Source organism: Neodiprion lecontei, chromosome 2 (genome assembly GCF_021901455.1).
Source record: "Neodiprion lecontei isolate iyNeoLeco1 chromosome 2, iyNeoLeco1.1, whole genome shotgun sequence".
NCBI lineage: Eukaryota > Metazoa > Arthropoda > Insecta > Hymenoptera > Diprionidae > Neodiprion > Neodiprion lecontei.
The window spans coordinates 15,094,895-15,118,704 of record NC_060261.1 but is presented as its reverse complement, the minus strand read 5'-3'; the positions used below and the strand labels follow the sequence as shown (position 1 = coordinate 15,118,704).

Genomic DNA, 23,810 nt, shown 5'->3' with positions numbered 1-23,810 from the left:
ACCAACTGTTTCGATTTATCGATATTAGGGTAAATTTCCCAGTTTTGGTCACCTTAGTACCAGTTTTTACCATATTTATCACGACATCTGTAATATGAGGTTATGTGCCACAAACGGTACAAGGTGACAATAATACCTGTTGATATTGCGTTACTTGAGAATTACTGACTCGCCAGAATTCTAGTGTACGAACTCAAATGATTTTTGCTATTCAAATCGAGGTTTCTCTCTTCATTTCCCTTTCTCCGGATGTTTTCCTCGTCCAGGAGTGCGACCACTCCTCTTCTCCCTCCCAGGCTACGCACTTTATGCCCTCGCTATAACATAAATCAGCTCCAACGGGCCGGAGAGTTAGTACAACACTCCGCATCCTGGAGATTTGAGAGAGGATGGTGAAACGCAACCACGGCGTAGCTTGGCAGGTAGAATTGAACGGCGAGTGCCTCGGACGATGAAATTTATTAGCTCTCGTTTTGTCATAACGTGTGTACCTGCACAACGCGGTGCTCGTCGGTAGGTTACAATGGAATTCAATATCGTTAGCGCGGTGTCGTGGACATCTAGCCGCAATTGCCCCGGCGACAACTCGGCCTTCGTCATTTCTCGGCACTCGGGTTACCGAAGTTTAAGAAATTTCCGAACGGTAGCCAGAAACGCGAGACCTCCAGGGTCCAGCTACGGTATTTATTAATAGTTATAATTATGCGTGGTTGTACGCTAGTCGATGTATCACGTGTCATAGAGCTTAGAATGTGGAGGTGCAAGCTAGCCGAGTATCCTTGCCTAGATTCGTGCCTCACAAAAGATATGACGGGCATTGTTTGGCGGTGGTGCCTAGATCTGATTCTAAGGGTCACATGCATTCGCGCCCACACTACTTTTACAGTATATACATCTCGACATAATATCCGCGCCGCATGGTCGAGATACTCGGTATAATCTCAGGTTCCCCGGCATCCCAACAATGACCGGCATCTGTCACTGTCCTCCGTCCTCTTTCGGCCAAGTCCAGCGTCTAGTCTTTGCGACTCGAGAACTCCGTCGCACTATTGGATTAGATTAAACACGCTCAGCGGCGCTGCTCTCGAGGCGTAGGTACTCCCTCGTTCCAACCATGCTTAGAAAACAAATGGAGTTCAGGAAGTGCGAGTGGAAGCTACGGCAGTGCTTGTACGACACGTTCTACTCCGTGTGGCGTATCCTGCACTTGAGCCTTAAACGGCAACTCTGGAGGAACTTGTCTACAACATTCCTTTATTAGAAAAAAGCTCGCAGAATATAGATTTATGTATCATCGATGCAGGATTCAAATGAGTATAAAGGGAGTTCGTTCTGGTTCGTATAATACTTGCTGTAAAGAGGATGATGATATGCGCTCTTGGAGATAAATAAGTATCCCTTTTGGTTCCTCAGCTGCTACAATGCACTCTCTGATCTTATATACTTGTATTAATAAAGAGTATCGATGGTGAGCCACGACCACGCACGATTCAACGGAACGGGATGATCGGCTGATCTCCATATAATACAAAGCTCCACCCAACCAACCGGTGAGCATGAAGGTAGAAAGAGAGTCGTTGACTTCACAGCGCAGGCACAATGTACGATAATTCTTTCGAATTTTTTTTTTCTTTTTTTTTCGCCTAGATATCATCTGTGTATTATACATATTATATATGTATACGCCGATGGTGTATTTTTCATATTTTGTTATTACCATATCAGGTTCTCGATCTTATCTCAACGCGGGCTCGCCGTAGAGCGTTGGTGGTGTTCGCTTACAAGCTCCACATTTTGGTACGCGTTTCGAATTCTTTTTCAACTGGCTCGTGTTATCGTGCAGGCGGGCATTTAAACCGAAAAATTTTAAATTCCCGATCTTCTCTCTGCTCATCTCGTCCCGCTATCAACTCCGCATCGGAGGGCGGTGAGGTTGGTGGGAATTTTTCAGATTATCGGTATTTCAAATGCGGCAATTTCTATTCAATGATCATTCCATTGAACTTAAAGGTACTCAAGGACTCTTATTCTTTATATACATGTATAAAATAAAAAAAGATCCTATACCTAACCACAAAAGTGCGACGCGGCGCAAAGCTCGGCGCTAGATAGATACGCGTTACCAAGGAAATGATTGTCGTCGTAACTATTCCCGAATAATGGAGTGCTCGCCGAGCTGGTGGGCCATTTCCAGCTATCCGGAGCCCATCGCCTCATACCCATCGGGCATTACACCAACACGAAACAAACGCGACGAGGCGGCGCGGTTAGGAGTTCGTGAAACAAGTTCCTGCGCACAAACCTGAAGCCACTGCTGGTGGGTTTTCTCCTCCTCATTCTCGTTATATTTCCACTTCCCCTACCAGCCTCGCATATCTCGAGCTTACAGCGCTGTTTCCACGGAACAGGATTTTATCGCCGAACGTTTGATTTTATCACCGGGATGGATTGGCTAGCCGAGCTTCGTAACTGTACCTCGTACCGCGGACGCGTGGATTTTTATATGCCATTCGACTCGCAAATTTGCATAGAGACATATCCCATCTGGGCAAAACGGAAACTCGAAAAATTCCAAACCAAAATGCCACGGGTATGCGGTGTGAGCTGCTTTTTTTTATCATTTTATCTCGGCTCCACAAGCAGAAGTCTGAAAGTTCGAATGTTGGAATGTTGTTTGCTCGAGGTCCGTTTATTACCACGGGAATATGTAATCTGGCTTGAGAGGAGATTAATTTGAGAATTGAAACGTGTGATTCCGATGAGTCGACGAAATTCGAATATGACGCCGTTAAATTCCGTGGTCGTCGTTTTATTACGTGCCGCCGGCCGGTGCAAACTCTGTATCGCCCGCCATATCGAGCGTGGGTTACGTTCTGACGTTACCAGGAGCGGAAAACCTGGTAGCGAAACATAAACGCGGTACCTGCAGCGCAGCCAACGTTTATGGGAACGCGGTGGCTACACACTGACAGGGGTTAACAGCCCGCCGCCACGCTGACTCGGCAAATGACACCAGCTACGAGTCGACTCCGTACCCTGAGACGATTGCTTCATTCCTCAAGCACGTACCAGACGGTGAGAATTTTTTGGAACTTGCTTACGTTGACGTGGAACCGTAAAAAACTCTAGAGATTCCGGAAGGCTTGGAAATTGTTTGCTTTCTTTTCTCTTCGACTTTCCCAGTGCAGGTCAAGTTGTAATCTAAGACTGGCCGCAGGTGCGACGGAAATTGTAATAATCAATCGCTCCGTGCGGTCTCCGCAAGTTTATCCAGTTTTTTTGCTGGTCGGTACGCACTTGCACCTGTGATCGTAAACTCGTCGAAGCGCAAGGCAAAGCGTATAATGGCAAAACCGACATTGCCCTGCGCTGCCCTTGATGGCGACGATAAAACCCATAGTCTCCGTGAAACGTGCAATTGCTGTGATAGCGGTATGAATCATGCCATTCCATTCCTCTGCTATCTTCTTCGTCTACGATTAGTAGGAAAGTAACCGACTATTTTCACTTGTTGTTTGGCTCAAGAATTGCATTTGATTAATTTTTATTCCACGATCTGCTTCGCGGTCTCGAGCATCTTTCGTTTTCTTGACAAATTTTCTAATTCTATTTGTTAATAATAATCAGCCCTTCATTTGTTGCATTAGCCGCTGTATAGTAGAACAAGTGGTCATTATCTGAGTGCTCGTCGTTATATTGCGTTTGAAAAATTTCCTCGGCATGTGGCTTCGAGAGGATAATAACAATAAGTTTTAAGCCTGAATGATGAGGATAATGAACAGCCATTTGTGCCATATTTGAGGATGATACGGCAGTTTATAAGAGGCAAACCGAAATGGACTTGCATTAGGTCGACGCGCGATGCAATCTCACGCATGCAGCGATTCCAGAAAACCTACACACGTTATATACATATATATGTATAATAGCCGGGAATTTATGTTTGATAATTTCTCGTCGCTATCAGCGGCGCATCGCGGCTGCAACCGCGCTTCTTTAAATTCCTTTTTTCTTCCTCGTCATCATCTTCGTTTTCATCGTCGCTGTTTGAACCGCATGCCGTGACCTATGGTACGTGACTCTTGCCCAACTTTAATTGCTCGCCATTCTCAAAGCCGACTTGTGCGTTCATTCCACCCCGGATTAAGAACACTCATGACGCAATTGGAGCAGCTGATTATTCACCTTTGAAAAACTGGATCAAATGCACACCGTCCAACAGTGTCGATTCATTACTTCTGTAACCACCCTCTTATCCCGTCGAGGTGCTGAAGTTAGCGTCGGTTTCATTCTGCGAACGTGTTTTCGTCCGGCGCGCCTCTAGCTGCCACTTAACTAGTCAACTCGATTTCATGATTCATCCATGAACTGTCGGCTTAATCAACCGCCTTCAATGAAGATGTGTTTGCTCAGATCGACTCTCCTTCAGTCCAATTGCTCGCCAGATTATACAGCTGGTCGAACGACTCTGTTTCAGGATTTCACGATAACTTTGGCAAGTCTTAATATTCGTCGTTTGGCACTATGGCTGCCATTGAACCATCGGTGTCTTTATGTACTACCATACGAATATCCTTGTTAGAGGAACCAAAGTTTACTGCTCGGAAAAAAACCATTGATCATAAATTCCGCGACGTGAATAGAATTGGATGCAATAATACGTTGGAGTGATAACGGAGTGAGGCGCGAGGCAATTCATTTTGCACAGCCGTCAAAGCGTTAATTGCGACAACTTGCGTACCGTCCGTCAGCATTACTCCGTGGCCGTCCGTGGTTGCAGACTGCAGTAGCACCCTGTCGCAGTGCAGCTATCACGTGACACTCAAGAATAGAGGCTACAGGAGCGGAACTTACAGTCTTCTCTAGTAATTGCCTTTAGAGATCGGATTTATGGAGGTGCGAGTGAGCGCGGCCTCCGGTAAGAAGGAATGTGCTCCGGTAGACCTCTACAAAGTCTGCGAAGCACCGCTGACTGTGTGGCGATGAAAAAAACTGGCCCAGCTTTCGTGTGAACCATTTTTTCCGCCATCTTTCTTCATAAACATTTAATCGATGCAAATTGGCGGACTGATTTAATCGGGGATCGGTTGCCTTTTCCGTTCTGTTATTCAAGTTATCGCTGAATCATGAACTCTCATGTTAGCACATGTCTTTTATGGACCCCATGGATACGGTCATTCAGGATGCTCACACACCTCGACCGCCATTCGCCAACTATAACGGTGTCCAAGTCTTATGCCTCATAACTCGCATCCGGAGATGGAAGAGAAATGGTTGGGAACATCTGATTTAACGCGCGCCTCGAGGTTTGCCGTTTTTCCAAGATGCAGATATCCTTCGTCCCTTGGAATGTTATTACTTTGATTTTTTTTGTCATATTATTTCTTCGCTGTACTGTACGGTTTTTACATCCTTAACCCAACCCGCTCCAACTTGTGCTAACTGCGATGAAAGCTACGGTGGGGGGACAATGTTTTGCCCCGCGACAGCAATTAAACGCGATATACATCTTCATTAATTACCAGCTTGTTACAATCGCGCGGTAAACTGGCTGGGTGAAAGTGCAATTTTTGTTGAAACGAGAAGAAGAAGGAGAGGTAGAAAAAGAACGTCGGAGTAGTGCGCTTATATGCAAGTGGTGCAGCGGAACAACTTCTTACGGTAAGAATTGTGAGGAAAAATAAAAGAGAAGAGGAAGAAAAAAATGTGAAAAAATAAAATAGGCAAGCTGCGAGTCTACGACTCGTAAATTACTCGTAACTTATCGCGTGGGTGAACCGCTGTACTGTAGTACCTGCTGCGGTATCCACCAATGGCAATTATCTTTCCTTTCACACGCGTAGCGGTTTATCATCGGTCTCTTTATAGAATTATATACATAGTATATAATACATGTGCATATGACGAGGATCTAAATGGTTGGAGATTTTATCTTAGGTGAATATTTGAGGATATAACACCACGGTTGTGTATATGAAGAGATATTCCGTATAGATTTGACGTTTTTTCGTAACATCAAACGAAGCTGGAGGGCAACGCAACAAGGCCGATATTAAACAAGAAGAGAATCAGTGAGAATATTGTCCGTGTTGCGGTGGTCGTTGACTCTCAAGATCCGCGCGACCATCGGAGGATCTCGGGGGAGAAAAAAAATATGAAGATAACGAAAAGGAAAAAATAACCTCCCACATCCTGTATGGCCCCCCTGCCACGTTGGCGGTTCATGCCCCTTAACGAGATTCAAATGCCAACTATGGCCCTTCCTCGCTTGCCCCAACCTTTATTTTCCTTCGACCAAGTCAACCAGCTTATTCCGCACTATCTTGGGTTTCGGGGTCAGAATCGTGTTCCAATTAGATGTTGTGCAGCCCAGCCACCGCGACTTGCATTTTATACATTTTTCACCCCATTCTTCTTATTTCGGTTATCGAATACCAAAGTTCTCCCTTATACTAATAAGGCGCCGCTGATCATCGGCTTTTGGACGGTGATCTGAATTTAGATTTCTTCTTCCTACAATTCCCGTAACAATCCTTTAATCGGATACTGGCAACTTCCTATCTTTGCTCTGTTTTCATCAGCAGATGCTCTCTCCGTTCCAATTACGTGTAAAAGCTTCTGAGAGCTGAGTTTATCATCGATATAAATTCGCCTCTTCGAAAGGATTACAGCGTAAGCCGAATAATGTATTCGGACTCGTGGAACTGAAATCACACTCGGTAATATTGATTTCAGTGACCGGCGTATATCCTACAATTCAATTGAAGCTTTTCAATATGGGTGGCCATGCAGGATACAGCCCCGTGGGCATTCGAGATTAAGTATGAAGGAGATATGGGAACTTTATTCCTCATTAAAAAGACAAGAACCGAGAAAAGACGCTCGATTCTTACCGTTTGATTCCGATTATGGAAATCCCGAAGCTGGACTGCGTCGAATGATTTTTTTTATTGTTCTCATTGTCGGCGGCTACCGTGTTATGTCCGCGTTCGGGATTATAAGGTAATCCGATCTCCACCGGTCAACGGTACGTGTCTTTGGCTGCGAGCAACTTTCGGATATCGGGTTCGGCTGAGCCGAACGTTCATTTGCATAATCGTAAAGTAAGACGAGAAGAATTAAGAGAGGCGACATGCCTCGGAAATTAAACTCCTCCGATAGTTTCGGTTTTTGGGTAAAGTGTCGTACACGGCACTGTGTGCCTAATGTAATCAAAGGGTTACACACTTTACCGGTGATACATTACAGCGCGCCGTTCGAGGGTCATCGCGTAATTGAAAATCCTCTCGTAATTATCGACGAGGATGGAGAAAAAAAAAGAGTCTTTATGTGCGCATGTGTAACCGACGATCGTTCGAGAGGCAAGCGGCAGAGAAAAAAAAGTTCGGTCTCGCGCGGGTGGCAAAGCTTCATAGGCTGATATTACGGAGCACTAAGCGGCTCGAGTTGTACGTGTCCATTCGTGATAAATAAATCTGTACCTACGGTATATTATGCCGACCCTTTAACGACGCCGGTATGTTTGCATCTTACATTTGTGTTGGTAGGTGTGTGAATGTGTGTTTCGTAGATACTATACCCGGTTCGTTCCTTCTTTGAACTTATGTTCGTATCCGCAGTGATAACACGTAATCTCGAAATTTGTGTCCAAAGTTGCCGCACCGATAACGTTTAGGTTTTTGAAGCAAAGACGGAATTGTAACCCGAATTAAAGAGAACCGAACGATTGAGGACACGATAACACTGTCAGTTCACAGCTGGAATGCAATCTTTTTTTTCTAACGTTTCAATCTTCGGTGTTATTTCAATGTGACGTGTGCTTGACATAACTGTTCAATGCAATGTCAGCGATAAGTTCAAAAGCAAAGTTCCGCTCTCATGATTATCACCGAAGAATGTTTCCTCGACAAGTTAAATCGACTTGCGTTCTTTATTGCGGGCTTACATATTGTTCCCACACACTTTCCTCGACGTTGAGCGAAACAAGTTCTCGTTATTCGAGAGTAACTACTATCCAGGTTAGGTTGATAGGTACCGGGGTATTTTTTAAGCGCAGTGGTGAACGCCTGCATCTCGTTGCGAAGAAACGGCGCCTCTCGATATTGCAACGGGTGCTCACTCAGCCAAGGATAACCTCCTTTGGAGACCGGGACGCACTTGGAGGACAGGTTTTAGTAACTGCCGCATGCAGCGCCCTGTGTCAAGCGCTCCAGATATTCGAGAGGTGAGAAAACAACATCCAAGAGTCCATTATGTTGCCGCCTTCACTCTGCGGATCGATTACTGTTCCATGCAAATTATCCCAACAGAGAAATCGCCGATTTGCAATATTTTATGAATGCGAAGCTGCTTGTTTTTCTCCAAACAATAAAACTCTGATCGTAAGGTCTTCTAAAGTCTAAATGAAACTTTGCACTCTACCAAAAGGAAGTATAAATGGTTTGAAATACTCCACCAATGTATATCTTTTTATTATCACACCTTGAAATAAGTGAAAACTTGAGTCATCGATCAAGCTTGATCGGTTGAAATCTCGGATGCACTTTTGGTTCCCTGAAGCATATCCACATCGTCGAAAAATGGATACGAGGTTGAAGTTAGTAACGTTAACGTGTAATGTAACATTGCAGAAATTGAATGCGTATTTAACAAGTTTAGAATTACTTGGGAGGAGCAAAAGGTTATTTAATTTCAGACTATCCTAAAGTTGTGAAATAATATTAACATTACGAACTTGGGCCTTGTAAATAGATCGACACTCCTCGCTCACTTAAGTTTGCGCTCATTTATCAAGGCCTATATTTCGATATATCTGGGCCTCGGAAACTTCTTGGCCTGTAATGATTTGTGACCCTAGCTTCAGTCGTATATTGTAACGTAAGTTGTTGCACGATGTATAGATTGGCTATGCTTCACCGAAATTGAGCTACTCTATCCCACATGTAGATGAGCAGGACGAGATAGATGGAGAGAAAGAGAGCTGGTGAAAAAGTTCGGACAATTTCCGGCCGATTCGTCGTGCTTCTTCTTGCCACGCTATCTAAAAACGAATACACGCAACACACATATGCACTGTTGGTTTACCTTAGAACGAAATTGTTTTTCTGTTGTACTAATTCTACTCTTACGTGTTTCTCGTCTCCGGACCCGCCACCGCATTGCACACTGACATAATGCAAGTCACGCCGGTTTTATTTTATCTTTATTTTTCGTTTGTTCTTTCCGCGGGTGGAGATATCCAATAAAAGAAAATCGTAACATACACCGTTCAGTCTCGGAGAAAGCAATGGCTTACCAACTTAGGACGTTCTCATAACTCCAAAGCGAAGTACATCGTTTCTTTCCGGGAAAAAAGTTTATTTAATTCCTCTCTCTTCGAAATCTTTGTTCTCATTCGCTTGATCAATTTCGTAATCCCGCGGTTTCAACCTCAGCTCAATTTGAACTCACAAACGGACACCACCCATTGGTCAAAGGCAGAGGTAAACCGGTATATACCTCAAGTATTTGCGGCGCTATACACGCATAGAAGTTCTGTTTCGCCTTAGGCGACCAGGATTATATCGAGAGAACGAGAAGCGGAGGGACGAAGGAGCCAGGATCACGAAGCGGTGGGTCCCACCCACTTGAGCCAGCGCAAGTCCGGGCTCGTGACCACCTCGGGCTGATATGTCGAACCGCCGAACCCTTTGCCAGGTCTCTCTGTCTCTCTCAGCGTCTCTCTTTCGCCTGCTCTCGAATCCGTGATTTCCTTCCTCGCTACGGGGTTGGTACCGTCCCAGCACGCTCACGAATATCCTTCCCATGATTTACTCTCGCCTCCCAGAGCCGTCGAGCCAGCTCGCCTAGGTTTCGACGCCCTCTCAACGCCGCGTCGTGGAAGGATTTTTGATTGTTTCGATAATCCATCCCCCGCCTCAATTCGGCGCAATCTTATCGGTACCGAGGCAATTTTATTCAAGACAGTTTCCAAGCGTCCGTATGAGCTTTGAATCTCCGGTGCCGAATTCACCATTTGATGTTCTGTCTATCGTGAGTATATGTTTGTTAATGAGTAATTATCTCCATGGCTTATTAACATAACGCCGAAGCATCAATAGACGCCGGGTATATTAGAACATCGTCAGTTTTATCGAGTCTCTTGTGGGCGTCGCTCGTCTTCTTCTTCTTCTTTTGCCTGCACATTACCATATTTTTTTTCTCGTTGACCTACGGGGTTCCCCTCTTATGACAGGTTCGGTAAAATATTTAGAAGGGTCCATTGCGGCAAAGTGAAGACCTGCTGTACAGTGCATCGATTATTGAGAATTTTTATACGTCGTTCATTCCGACATGTACCGTTGCTTCTCATCCAGCGGGGGATTTTGATCAAGTAAGACAATCGTTTCGCTGCAGTTTCAAACTTTGTAGGAAAATTCTCTAGAAGTAGGATCACGTCGAAATCAATATACCCGACAATCAATAGTCATTAGCAGCATTTATCATAATTATGTGTGATCGAAATCGTTGACAGGCTCGCCCAGGTTTGTCGTCGTCTGGCATTCTCATTTCTATGCCTAACGTAGCGTGAACCTCGTCGATCTCGTTGCACGGAAGAAGAAGGTGTATATAGCGAGCCACTCCTTCAGTTTTCATACGTGTAAAACGAGCGAGCAATGAGTTGGGCATCTTTACCGATCGTGAGTCTTTAGAGGTCGTACGTATGTAGAAAATATTAGAAGACGGTTTTTATATACCTGTATTAGAGGTTGATGGGTAGACAAGTAAGACCGTTCCGTGACTCGGGACGAAGAATCCGACAGACTGAAGGGTGCACTGAACCCAGACTCTCATCTCGCGTTGAAGAGATGAGATGCTGGGTGATCGGTGCGGTAAATAACGTATGGGGTACGCATGTATGTAAATCAGGAAGGGTACACCCACGCCCCCCTTCTTGATATACTCGACGTTCGTTCGTTCTCCGCCCGAAAGGATTCTCTCGGCATTTGTATGCATATGTATACCATATGAGCCGGAGTGTGGATACCTACTCACAAAAAGGCCACACACAATACACTTACTTAGGTACCCACTACTCGAGTCTTGAAGCTTATATGAGAAGAAGAATCTTCGGGTTCTTCGCGGTGAATAGCACGCGAGTCTTCTTGGTATAAGAAGATAAAGGCGACCGTGATCTTGCACTCTGCTTCACTCGCTTGTGCTTCTTTCTCTCTCTCTCTTTCTTTCTTCGTCTCTGGTTTTCTCGATGCTTCGTCTTGTCGCGCATTTACGAAGATTGGAGTGGCGGCGACGGCGGCGGCGGCGGCGGCGGCGGTGACCAGGCGGGCTCTGCTTGTATGCAAGGAAAAGTTTATCGCTTCTCGCGCATTATTTTTGTCGAAGGAAGAACAAAAGCAATGCACACTGTGCGCAACGCTGTCCATAAATCAGTGCCAGCGCACCTGGATCCGAAGCAGGTGAAATAGCGCCCGTTTCTTCGCACTGAAATATGAGAATAACATCGACCCACGGGGTACGACTGAACCGTACGGCATCCTCGACACGTTGGGCAGACATGAATTATCGCTTCCTCGTAATCTGGACCACCGCGCACCGTCAATGCGTAATTCGAGATGATCCCTTATCTTCTATTCTTGTTGCCTTTTGAAGTGTTTGAAAAAAATTCTGGAAAATATCGACAACACCACTCGTAATTTTCCGCAACGTTTGTTTTGGATGCGCTGGCCTCAGAGCAACAGGTGGTATAGTACCATGCGAGCGCGAATCAACAAGTGCTTTCGTTGCCGCCGCACCCTCTACTCGGCGTTTCGTTCGAGTCGTATCAATGTCAGCGCACGAAGGTATGCGCAGAGAGTATCGTGCTCCTTGGGCTATTGTCGTATAACGTCCCGTCATACGTTCGTGCAGGTCCCCCAAAGATCGGAATGGTCCTGTAGTAAAGTCGACAATGCGCTATTAGATACGCCGTCGGATCTTGGTATTCGAACAATGGGCTCGTCATGCGGCTTCCATTGCTCAATGACAATCAATGAGCTTAGTGTTTGCCGAAGCGTTCGCGCAGTCAGGCCCGGTTAGCCGGCATCAAAAATGCTTCGGGCCCACTTGAGGAATCTTCATCGTTAATTGGAACCCTATTTCGAAAGCTTGTCGCCCTGCTGCAGCAACAGCGGTGTAACAAAAATTCGTCTAGGAAGCCGCCCCGCAGCATGCGCGGCGAACGTAATACTCTTGAATTAAGTCGTCAGCGTCTCCTTCTTCCTCGAGAACCAGGCTATAAGGATTCTCGAGGACTCTCAGGAATTCGAGAAAAGATATCACCGGGTTTACCGCCCCGGAATGAACGGGGTGACTCGCCGAAGGGTTCTCGGCCCTTCAGCGGACATTCGTTCACTTCGGCTTCACCGGATTGCCGCTGCGCCATGGAAAAAATTTAAGGGCATATGCAAGGGAGGAATCAAAATTGGGTTGGGCCAGTCTGAAACACCCGTGACGTCCATCTGTCTTGTGGAACATCCGTCAGCGGCGCCCACCTTCAACTATCTCCTATTCAAATTGCCCTCATCCGATACTTACCATGGATGATGGAATGTCATCTTTCCTTCCGCGAGTCCGGTGAAGATGTAAGCAGGTACGCGCCTACCTGTAGTGTCTCGGGTCTTTAGTTTCAAGGCTTAGAATCATCGCGGGGAAAGGAGAGGCGGGATTATACCTGTTGCCGATTACTTTAGGCGGAGCTCAGGTACCTACTCCGGGACCCGAGGACACCCGCACATAATTTCCCGGCCAACCTGTGACACGATCGTGGTGACACAATGTGTATAACGTGTGTGTATATACAGGGACCACAAAACCATCAATTACAAAGCAATAAATAACGTAGTTTACTGAACGATCAATGAAAACTTTCGTTCGAGTTGGGACTGAGCAGGCACGGTACTTCCCACATATATGCTTTTTCCTGACGATCGACCAAACCTGTACGAAATTCGATCCGGCCATGCGTCAATCTGTTCTTCCGAAGCCTGTCGCGGCTCCAGGATACCTCGACTTCGTATAGTTTCCGGCTGGTTCGACGCGATCCTCAATAATCATGATCAGGCTGAGTGACTCTGCGTACGACTACACAACGCCATGACCTATGGGCCATAGTACCGCCAACAAGATTTCCTTCCATCAAATGATTATCACTTATTTGTCGACGTGAATACGAGCACATAAATAATTTTTGTTACGCATCCCGCTGGTTTTCTGTGCAGAAGAAGAAGAGGCCCAACTTTGCTTGCCTTTTCGCCGCGCAACTTTGAACGCTGGACAGATCGGCTCACTATCAGCGGTTTTCATCCATTAGAGACGATCTAGTCATTAAGTGGAGGGAAAAACGAACGCGCAAGCTGGGGCTACGTTACTCGGTCCTCGCGATCGGTCGGCCCCAGGGGAACCTTTTGGGGACTCATAAGCTGAGAACCGCTGGGCAGCGTAGTTGGCGGCATGAGAATTTTCCCACAGTCCCCACTACCGGACTCCGGGACGCACACCCGCTCTCGCGACGTTGCCACACCTCTTCGACAGAGAGGGACTACGCCGTCGGTCGCGGTGCTGACAGAGATAGAAATAATCACGCCGTGGCGCTGGACGGCTTCGAGCAGGCCGCGTTGAGCTCTCTCGGAGACCGGAGAGGCTCTGTAGAGCGAGGGTGCGCACTGCCTGGGCTCCAGTGCCGGGGAAAAGGACAGTTGATCCAGAGATACCCCAGTGTTCCATTTACTCGAGAATGGAGCGCGCGAGGAAACGAGCGAACCATTCAATGAGCAAGCCTCGCGTCCACAATGCGACTGCTGAAATTACCCTACAAAAGATTATGTCCCTTGAATTTTCGGGGTGTTGGCAACCGCGTTGGGTAAACCGAAAATGCAAAAGAGGAACGTGAACCAGATTTCGTCTGGTCGATCGGTCCGAGCAATGCTGAACGCTCAGTGGCCAGCTAAGGGATCCCTCACGTATGCAGGGGAGAGCGAAATGGAGCTGTACCTACCGAGCAGAGATGAGTTGGGAGACAGGGACCCAAGTGCGTGCGGCACACTGTGGCGAAGCGAGGCGAGGGAACAATGGAGAAGGGACATTATGAAAGAACGAATGATATCTAGGTACCTATAGAGCGAGATTACGGGCACTTACTCATACGTGAGCCTTTCGTTGCAGCAAGCGGTCACCATTTTTTCACAGCAAAACAGGAGCGAACCTGCGTGTTTTCCTTCTTCTTTTTGAAAGTCACGGTGACCGATTCTTCGTGGCTCGCGAAGCTCGCACGGTGTAGTGTAATACCGTTTGTGAGATGTAAAAGGCACCGTTGAACTATGCGAATGATTTCTGTTCAGAGTGTACCAATCAGGCTGCGCAGGTCTTGCTCTCGCTCACTATTTTTCTTTCTCTTGTTCTCCATCTTCGTCCTCGTCCCTGCAGCAGCGAGACGGGATAAGCCACCTAGTAGTAGACAGACACGTTCTCCGCGGTCGAATATTTGGACAGGTCTTTGGGTCCGAGTGAGTGGGTCTGCAGCACCACCTGCTAAATTGCTACTAGATTGTGACGGATATCCATACACACCGATGCATACCAACCAACCTGTGTGAAGCCGTCGCCGGGCAGCGCGCGCGCCTTCGCGTCGTTTTGGTGTGCCGCAGTAATGCGCAGTATGTGTAGACACGCAGACTGACCAGTCCCACCGTGATTCTCGGGTGAATGAAATCAATTATAGTCGCTAATTTGAGCTCTTTTGCCAGATTCTTTGGATTCCTGCAAGAATTCCGAATCGAATCGCTTGCCGAAAAGGGAACAATTAAACCAACATTGCAGCAGTCTTCCACTGGTTAGACAAAAATGTCTCTTCGACGTCTCTTGCGCATTTGCGCGCGTTATTTCAGCTTTACGCGGACGCTTAAGTAATGGGGAGTTCTTCTGAAGATTCGGCTAAGAAATCAACTGGTTCCAAACCATGTAAGGATTTGACGAATTCACGAGTGGTGATGTTTTACCGTGAGACGTGTTTTACCTGTCTGATCATCAAGTCTCGAGTACAAAGCCTCGGAGAGAAAAGAAGACAGAGTCGATGTGGTTGAGCAGTTAAGTGAAGAAAAGAGAACACTCTCTTCTTCATTACTAGGGGATCAAGGTGGGTGCGGGGGGGGACTTGATAACAACGAACCGTACGCATGATAGGTAACCACATAATTTATTTAGCACACCCGGTGAAGTAAGTTCCCCTCTGGAGTTTATAGGGGGAATCTAAAGGGGCAGGGGCAGGACGGGGGCGCGTCCCTTCGCTAATAACATGCGGGTTTATTTCCATAAGCTGACCGCTTCCCAGAACGAAACTGCCCTCTTATGCCCTCGCTCACCACTCGTGGTCGAACACAGAGACAGAGAGAGAGGGTTACGGAATCCGATGCGTGGGCGAGCGAGCCGAGAGATCTGGAAACGGGGTGCGGGGATCTTGCCGTATATATAAATCAACGCGCCCCCTGTAATTGTTCTCCGTGAGCCAAACCCTTCCGCACGCGTGTGCATGTGTGCGTCCCATTGCTGGCAGTGTCCGCATGCTGGTGTTACTCCGAAGGAGGAGCTCCCGAGCACTTCGTGTCAATGCGGTTACCTCATCACTGCGGTACAGATTACCGTTCTTCCTCTAATTCTACGAACGATATCCTCAAAGGGTAACTGCATGGCATGCCAACGCGTGCGCACAGTATTTGTACGTGTCGCATTCGCCATGATTGGTGTACACCAAAGAAGACTAGGCATGTGATCCAGCTAATCGGGAGTGATGCCTTAGACTGGGCTGTCGACTTGGTTCAACCGGTAAAGTTTCACATACCTTCATGAAGATCCTCAGGTCACCTATTAATTAGACGAATCGTTTCTGAAGCAGTGGGTCCGTCTTTTACTTGTAGTGACAGTCGTCCTCATGATCATTCACTTTTCGGTGTACCCATAATCGGATTGATTATATCATTCACCGATTCAGGGGAACTTGCATGCGAGTCGTCGTTGCATATCGGCTTCCCGATAACTGCCTATCCCACTAGGAAATCCGGGTTTATTCCCTACCATGCTTGAGCACTTGTGTATATCTATCTTTTGCCATCGACTGGTTCACCAGATAGTCACATACGTGCTCGTAGTTACCATTTAATGGGGCTCGTTTAATTTATGCCCGATGCAGAGTGTACTTTGCCACGTAATCGTCCACACATGCCTATATGTATATTCATTTATGCATGCATCGCTGTATAGTCACGAGTGCGCGTATTGTATGCGTAGTTCCATGTAGCAAAACGCGCCAACGTTGTCGCGCACTCTGTACTCTACCGTTGAATCTAGCCAGATCTTTCATAGAGATTTTATTCTACAACCTACTCTTATACAAGGGGCGTGTAGCGCAGACACAAGACTGGTGGGGCTTTCCAGCTAACTCTCACTTCACTTTACCACCTGTACAAGACTCCGTGCTCGATTCGACACGATATCATAATTGCGAATGCGGATCGGTATGTGCGGTACTTAAAAACCACCAAGCTAGAAATCCTTTATAGATGCTGAGGGATTTTTAAAGAACGATTTGCTTGTACGTTGTTGCATCGTACTTAAATTATACTGATAAATTTATATACTGTGAAACTGCAGTGTCACCCAATTTCGACGAAGTACTTCAGACTTGGATAGATAATTCAACATCCTGTGATTCCGCTTGTAAAAATTTCTTATTTGTAGAGAACAAGCCGCAAATTCCGACGGGCAAAGTTGCTTAGTTTGTTGAAATTGACCCTGCATGCGATACTTATGCGACGCAGGTGGTTGTTCATGGTTGAGAATCGGCAGTTTAGGCTTCGCTATCGGGTTACTAAGTTGTCGGACTAAGGAATTCACGTTGCTGGGTGGGACCAAGAAAACTGCGTCACGCAACGAATAATCAACAATAGATGATCAAAAAGCGGGTGAAATAATGAATCGGCGCTCTCTCTTTCACGGCTTGCTCATTTTATTTTACCAGCCATTACGACTCTTCGACAACCGAGTGGTTCATTGTCACTGAATTAGACGTTACCCGGAATAAGCGAGTATGAATAACGTACAATCGCTTGCTGAGTAATTGTGCATGACTGCTCTATCAAGTGGTATTTTCGTTTGGTGAATCTGTAAACGGAAATGCGTACGCGACATGATGCCGGCGAGTAAGTAATTAGCTGCGGTGCAATGCTGATTAGCAGCCCGCGTCAGAGCGCACGGATGCGGTCGCAGACAATTCCCACATTCCTATCACTCACCGATTGTCCCTGTCTACCACCAGTTCTGCGGAACCAGATATCATCGCCTATACATCCGCGCTCACTATCAACGTCTTGCGGTCACCCGGTTTCCTCCGATCATGTTATACTCCGTTCAATGATAACACAATAATCGGGTTTTGGTTCGTAAAGAAACTCTGGAGCTGACGGAATTTCTCCGAAGCTTTGGATGATGGTTTACAGTCTTCGAATTTTCTTGAAAGATTCCATTAATCTTACCTCTTAATTTTTTCACCTTCATATGCCCGATGTTTCACGGGCCAGTCTTACTTAATTGGACAAGTGTTGGTACGGAATTATCGCTTTCCTTTTTCGTCTTACTTAAACGAAGAATATTGTATTAATACTTGAGGGTATTGACGGTAGGGATACACACGTGTGGTGCGTATGGTTTGAGTAAACCGAGGTGAGTTGTTCTCGGCAACAAAGAACATCGACTTTCTCACCTCAGCTTCCAAGGAACGCTGTCCGCTTATTTACTCAGCCTTTAGTCTCGTGTTTTTGCTTATACTGGCGGGTTTGTTGTACAATTTTGTTCGGCTTGCTGCGATGCAGCATCGTTCTCCTTCCGTTCCACCTGAGCCTAAAATCAGGAAGTTTCGAAAGATGCTTTTTATTAAGTATGCGTATCACATTGGAGGCGAGGTTAATTGCGGCGCAGAGGCCGACAAACGAAACTCACACAGGCAGGCAAAACAGCTTCCGAGTTGCCGCGGAGGTGACACACTGCAATAGGCTGGAGATAGTTTCGAGCAAGAAATTCCAGTGGAAAGTGAGAAAACGACTCTTGACGGTGTCGTTGACCTGTCGGCGAAGGGAGCTTATGGCTGATGCTTCCCCTCGCTCGGTCGCGACGTTCCCAATTGCGCGATATCAACGATCCGAAGAGGAGGAAGACTTGCACAGAGCCAAGGTCACGCGGAAGCGTCGCGAATCCATTACCCGCTATCTAAATATTTGAATTGCCTCTAAAAAGATACGCCGATTATCACGGACTTCACGGTACGCGGACCGCTCTCTTCCTCCTCTCTTCTCTTCATCCTCTTTCTCTCAGGCCCGTCATCTCGAGCCTTCTCTTCGACTGGCTTGCTTGACCGAGAACATTTTTCGATTACTCGGGGATCGTGCGAGTTATCAACTTGTCAAGATCAGGCCTTTGCGCTTCTTCTTTGTCAGGCCAGCCGCGTTCTTGCCTTCATATTCTTCCAGGATTTTCAGGTTTTGTATTTATTTTCTCCCCGTACGCCAGCATGCTTGTAATGTAAAAAGAAAAAAAATTAAAAAAAAAAAAACGAAAAAAAAACCCGTACATAATTTATAACGAGGAGACACGAAAAGGTCACACGTGTACTCGCATCTGGTTTTGCGCCTTGCCAATTCTGTGATCATCGTTTGCTGTTCCACGATTTTGCTCTCACCATTCTGAACTGACACGATAATGACAAAATTAAGATCCAGTCTTACAGTCGAAAAGAAATCACCAACTGCAGCTAACGTGAATCTCCTTCAACAGTAAATTGCAGGATAATAGCAATAACTTAATTTGCGAACCAGAGCCGGTAGATTATTTTCTGAATAGTCCAATCAAAGTTCTTACAGATTTGCGTTAACTTTCGCCGGTGTGTTTCCCGTTTCGTGGATATTATCAGAGAGAATTCGTTCCCATCATAGGCCATAACTATCATTTAACGGCTCGGTGTAAAACCCGGATCGTGAGCACCGCACGGCTATTAGCGGCAGAATTACATTCGAAAAAGTTCTTGAGGAGCTATAAGAAAGTCGGTACTGATCTCGATGGAGGTCAAGACGCTTTCAGGAGATTGTTTAAGCGTGATTGGCTCGGAAAATCAGTGGGTGTGTCGTACTAACGACCCTTACAACATACAGCACGTATGCCACCGTAATTAGAGAGACACTTTGAACGTATCGTATCTTTCGATTCTCCAGGGAAATGTTAGTGGTACTGAAATCAAGTCCATCTTTGGTTATAGTAGAACTGCCATTCGCAAGCTCGATAAACGAATGACGAAATTTAAATTTCTCACCATATTTGTTCCAGGTTTTCGAGGAGACAAGTGCGAGGAGAACATCGACGACTGCGCGGGCAACTTGTGCCAGAACGGCGCAACGTGCATCGACCGGGTAAACGAATACGCATGTCAGTGTCCCCCAACGTTTACCGGTACCCAGTGCGAAATTGACGTCGACGAGTGCTCGCTGAGGCCGTCGGTTTGTCACAACGGTGCAACATGCACGAACTCACATGGGAGTTACTCCTGCATATGCGTGAACGGATGGACCGGAATCGACTGCAGCATCAACATCGACGATTGCGCGGGCGCCGCGTGTTTCAACGGCGCCACGTGCATCGACCGAGTTGGAAGCTTCTACTGTCAGTGTACCCACGGAAAAACTGGTGAGTCTTTTCTGCGTTTTTTTCCCCTCGCTCTTCTTCCAGCTTACACATTTCTTTCGCCGTTTTTTAAACCTTTCTTTCTCTCTTTCTCTCCCTCCCAAAGCACTATTCATCTTGGCTGGTCTTCTCGGAACTGCTTACCGCCTCTTACCGGCGTTTTTTGATCCAGCAAGAATCGCGGTACGACGCCAATGTGCCACTCAGTTAGGGCTCAACTTCGCGTTTATTGGTTGTTCGAATTTTTTATACTGAACGCGGTATCTGGCGCGAATACTTCGTAACTTCATTTTTTTTTTTTTTTTTTAATTTCTCCTTTTTTTGCCCAAGGTCCAAACAACTTATCGTGTGATTCAATCGTACAGTCTTGGACTACCATGCCGCAGACTGCATTTGACCGATTGATAAATTATCATACTCAGTATATTGAATGAATTTTATATACTCGAGAGCGGAACCTTCGCAATACACACTAGGCGTTCACCTTTAGTGACCTCCTACCGGGTTCGGCTGGTCTCTTCTCTCATTTAAGATTTTTATTCACGCTTTCTCACGTATACCACAGTTCCCATTATATTTTACGTGAAAGTATATAATAGGTGCACGTTAAAAACGCGTAATTTCTCGAGCCGTTGACATGTACGCCTCTTTGTCAGAGTTTGCAGTTTGCCTGCGCACCTTCTGCTTCCATTTACACAATACAAATTGCACAGTTGGAATCGTAGCTGCAGTCGCCAACGTGGATAAAGTTTCTATTCACGACCTCTTCTCTCATTCTATTGATGCATATAATTTAATATAGTATCTATAGCTTTCACGGTTGTTGCACATCCGATAATTTACCTAACGCAGAAGCTCAACCAATACCATTACGATTTGTATGCATAATGGAGTAATTTTGGGTGGAGTTAAGAGAATAAGGCTACGCATCAAGGTTTCTTGCGAAAAGAATAATTTCAAATAGATTCTGACTATTCGACGGGTTTACAGTTTGACATCGAGGTAAATCCATCGAGACGACGGACGTGTTCGAATCGGTTTTTTAAATCATATTGAGGAGAACTCGGAGCTCACTGTGATCGCACTCTGAATAACAACAATGCATCCCTGCCAGGCTAGACTTAATTAATTCCTCTCGTTATTCCTCGTGCCGTCGTCTTGGCATGTAGCAATGCACTCGACGAGACGCTGCATGGCGCGAACGAACGCTCATTCGCGCATTAGCATAAGCTAATTGAATGATTGCATAGGTGTGCCTACCGACAACGTAGTTAGCCGGGTATTCGTTCAAAACAATAGCGAAACAATAACAGGAAAGAAAACGGAACCTGCGAACTCCGGATCCCAGCTGATTAACCGCGTTGAGCAAGAATGAAAATAAGTAAATAAATGGGGAAAAAAAAGAGTGAAAATAAAAACCTACAAAGAGAGAAGCTTGCGTAAAGAGAATGTTATACAATCAGAGGTAACTCGGGTAATTTTATACATTGACGAATCGGTGTTTCAGTCATTTAATTGATCGCGCTTAATAACAACCGAATAGGGAATTTGTCACCGTATCTTAAACGCCTGTAACGTGAGAGAATTGTTTATTCTTGGGATCTCTGCTAATGATGCCTATCTTTGGAACGGGACTATCCGTATTTGGCGTCCATCTACACGGACTTTTGTCCTAGAATTATAATGATGCAGGTGTTCCGAATGCCTGATACGATGTCAGTTGGTTTCGAAAATTCTTGAAATATCCTTCTGTAGTAATAATACGAATTCACCAACCGTTCCTTAATCCTATTTCAGGACTCCTGTGCCATCTCGACGACGCATGCACTTCGAACCCGTGTCATCAGGGGGCGATATGCGACACGAGTCCCATAAACGGCTCGTACACGTGTTCCTGCGCCAGTGGATACAAGGGACTCGACTGCTCTGAGGACATCGACGAATGCGAACAAGGTAACTCGAGTTCAACTTTTTTCCGACCAGCTCGACGTGCGAAAACATTCGTGGAAGTTTGCGTATAGTGTATAGCATGTGTGATACACATGGCGGGTGGGATGATGTTGCGATGAAGCACAATTGAGGCATTTTTTTTCATTGTATCCAAAGTAAAAGTTAAACTAGATAGGTTAAACCTCGGGAAAATAATCTGCTTGCCCGTTTAACGAGAAAAGCGTTAGCGAATCTACGATTGCTGTTTGCCGTGGAATTTCGAATGCCCGATCTCTCTAGGGTGGGTTGGAAATTGATGGGCCAAACGCGCGGTTGTAATTTATTTGATTATGCTTTTGTGTGATGGACGAGCCTAGGCGAAGGCTCGTGGTGGCGAACGGTAATAATTCATTTTATTAAGAGATTTGACGTCGAGGAGATGCTGCAGTAGCGCAGGAGCCACAGCAGGAACAGGAGCGTGAGCATCAGCTACGAGCCGACAGGAACTCGGTCGACTCGTCATTATTCGAAAACGGTATACTGCCAAATTAATGTACCAGATATCGCTGAATGGGATGGATTAAAATGATAGCCATTATGCCCGCTGCCAGTAGACACACACGTTACGCTGCGATGAATTAATTATTGTTTGATAAAAAAAGAAACAAGAGAGAAGAAAGTATCATTAACGGTTGTGATACTCTTCGTGCGTCTATTATACATACCCGTATAGATACGTACGCCTGTGTAATAATATCTTTTATCATATTTTCTCCGGGACGTGTGAACGTAAGGATACTTTATTCATTGAGGTTATTAATGATCGTACGTGCCGTTAATGCTCACCATATTCTTATACCTATTCTTCCCTACCGGTAATTCGTACCGCTGTCTCTAATAAGCTTCGATCGTGTTTGGGATTCAATCAGCATTATTTAAAAGGTTGTGGCAACGTCGCCAACTCGTATGAAATGAAAACAAATATAAAAGACGAAATATACAGATGGATAGATACAGAGAAACAATTATACTCTACGGACTTTGCTACTAGTTCTAACATTCGCGTGTTACATCGGATCCAGCAAACGCTTCGAATCGCTTCGTGACGTTTTAAAACTTACAAGAAAACTTGAATCAATAATTACATAGTTCTGGCCGCATCTGTTTCCGTTTGTCGTAAATATAAATTACAGTTTCATTTCGATTTTTCGGGTACTTTGACAGCTCGTTTTATTTATTGATGCTGTTGCAGGTTTTGTTCGATGAAATATCGGCCTCGAAGACGCTTGAAATAAGGCAACGAATCTTGAATTTTTAAACACACTTTACAGCTCATACCTGAGATGCTAAGGTCAACTCGAGATTTCATTATATTACACCCGTTTCAAGGCTAATTTAACGCTCGGAATTAGTGCTCATACATTTATGTGTTATTGATCTCACGATAGTTTGACTACAAACCAATCGAAGGAGAGGATGAAATTAAAATCCGGTACGAATGAACGAAATTCATGAATTTATAGACCATTAACATCTTTACAGAATTTATTAACAATCATTTAAGGAGGGTAACGTTACACATTAAACGCCACGAATTCGGGACCGTGATCACGTTAACATTCACATCAATATTCACGACGTTCGTCGATGTTTACAGCCAATTTTTGGAGATTACACAGTCGATGTAGAAATACGTCTATAAAGCTCACTAATAAGCCTCGTACAGTTGCGTTTAGAGAGAGAAAACGGAGAAGAAAACGAGTTTATACTTTGGTTAGAAACTAAACTCATCTCGAGTAAAGGTTCGGACTTGCATTGGTGTCGATTCACATTTCTTTAAAGATCGAGAAAAATTAACTGACACCGAAAGTTTATCGAACCGAATGAGAATGAACGCCAAGCCGAAAGACAAGGCTTGTGTAAGAGCAGCAATTGGAGAGATTCTGACTCATAATCGGTAGCAACGGGCAGGAACAACCCGGTTGCCTACATGCGATGATCAAATGTGGAATTAGATTTAATGACTGTTTTTAATGGCATCCAGGCAGGCAGGTACATTAGGTAGCTGTCAATTCGAGATTCGCCAGTGGCGATAATAGAACCCGATTATACGTCTCGAGGAATTC

The 23,810-nt window shown here is 45.6% G+C and overlaps 1 protein-coding gene across 4 annotated transcripts in view; it reads left to right on the top strand.

Moving 5' to 3' along the window:
• Positions 1 to 23,810, top strand: part of LOC107221358 (neurogenic locus Notch protein) — a 157,305-nt gene that overhangs the window by 86,253 nt on the left and 47,242 nt on the right. For all 4 annotated transcript variants that reach the window (XM_015660315.2, XM_046730798.1, XM_046730799.1 and 1 more), the window contains 2 exons: positions 19,402 to 19,758; positions 21,553 to 21,708. In XM_015660315.2, coding sequence (XP_015515801.1) covers positions 19,402 to 19,758; positions 21,553 to 21,708 — 513 coding nt within the window. The remainder of the gene's footprint in view (positions 1 to 19,401; positions 19,759 to 21,552; positions 21,709 to 23,810) is intronic.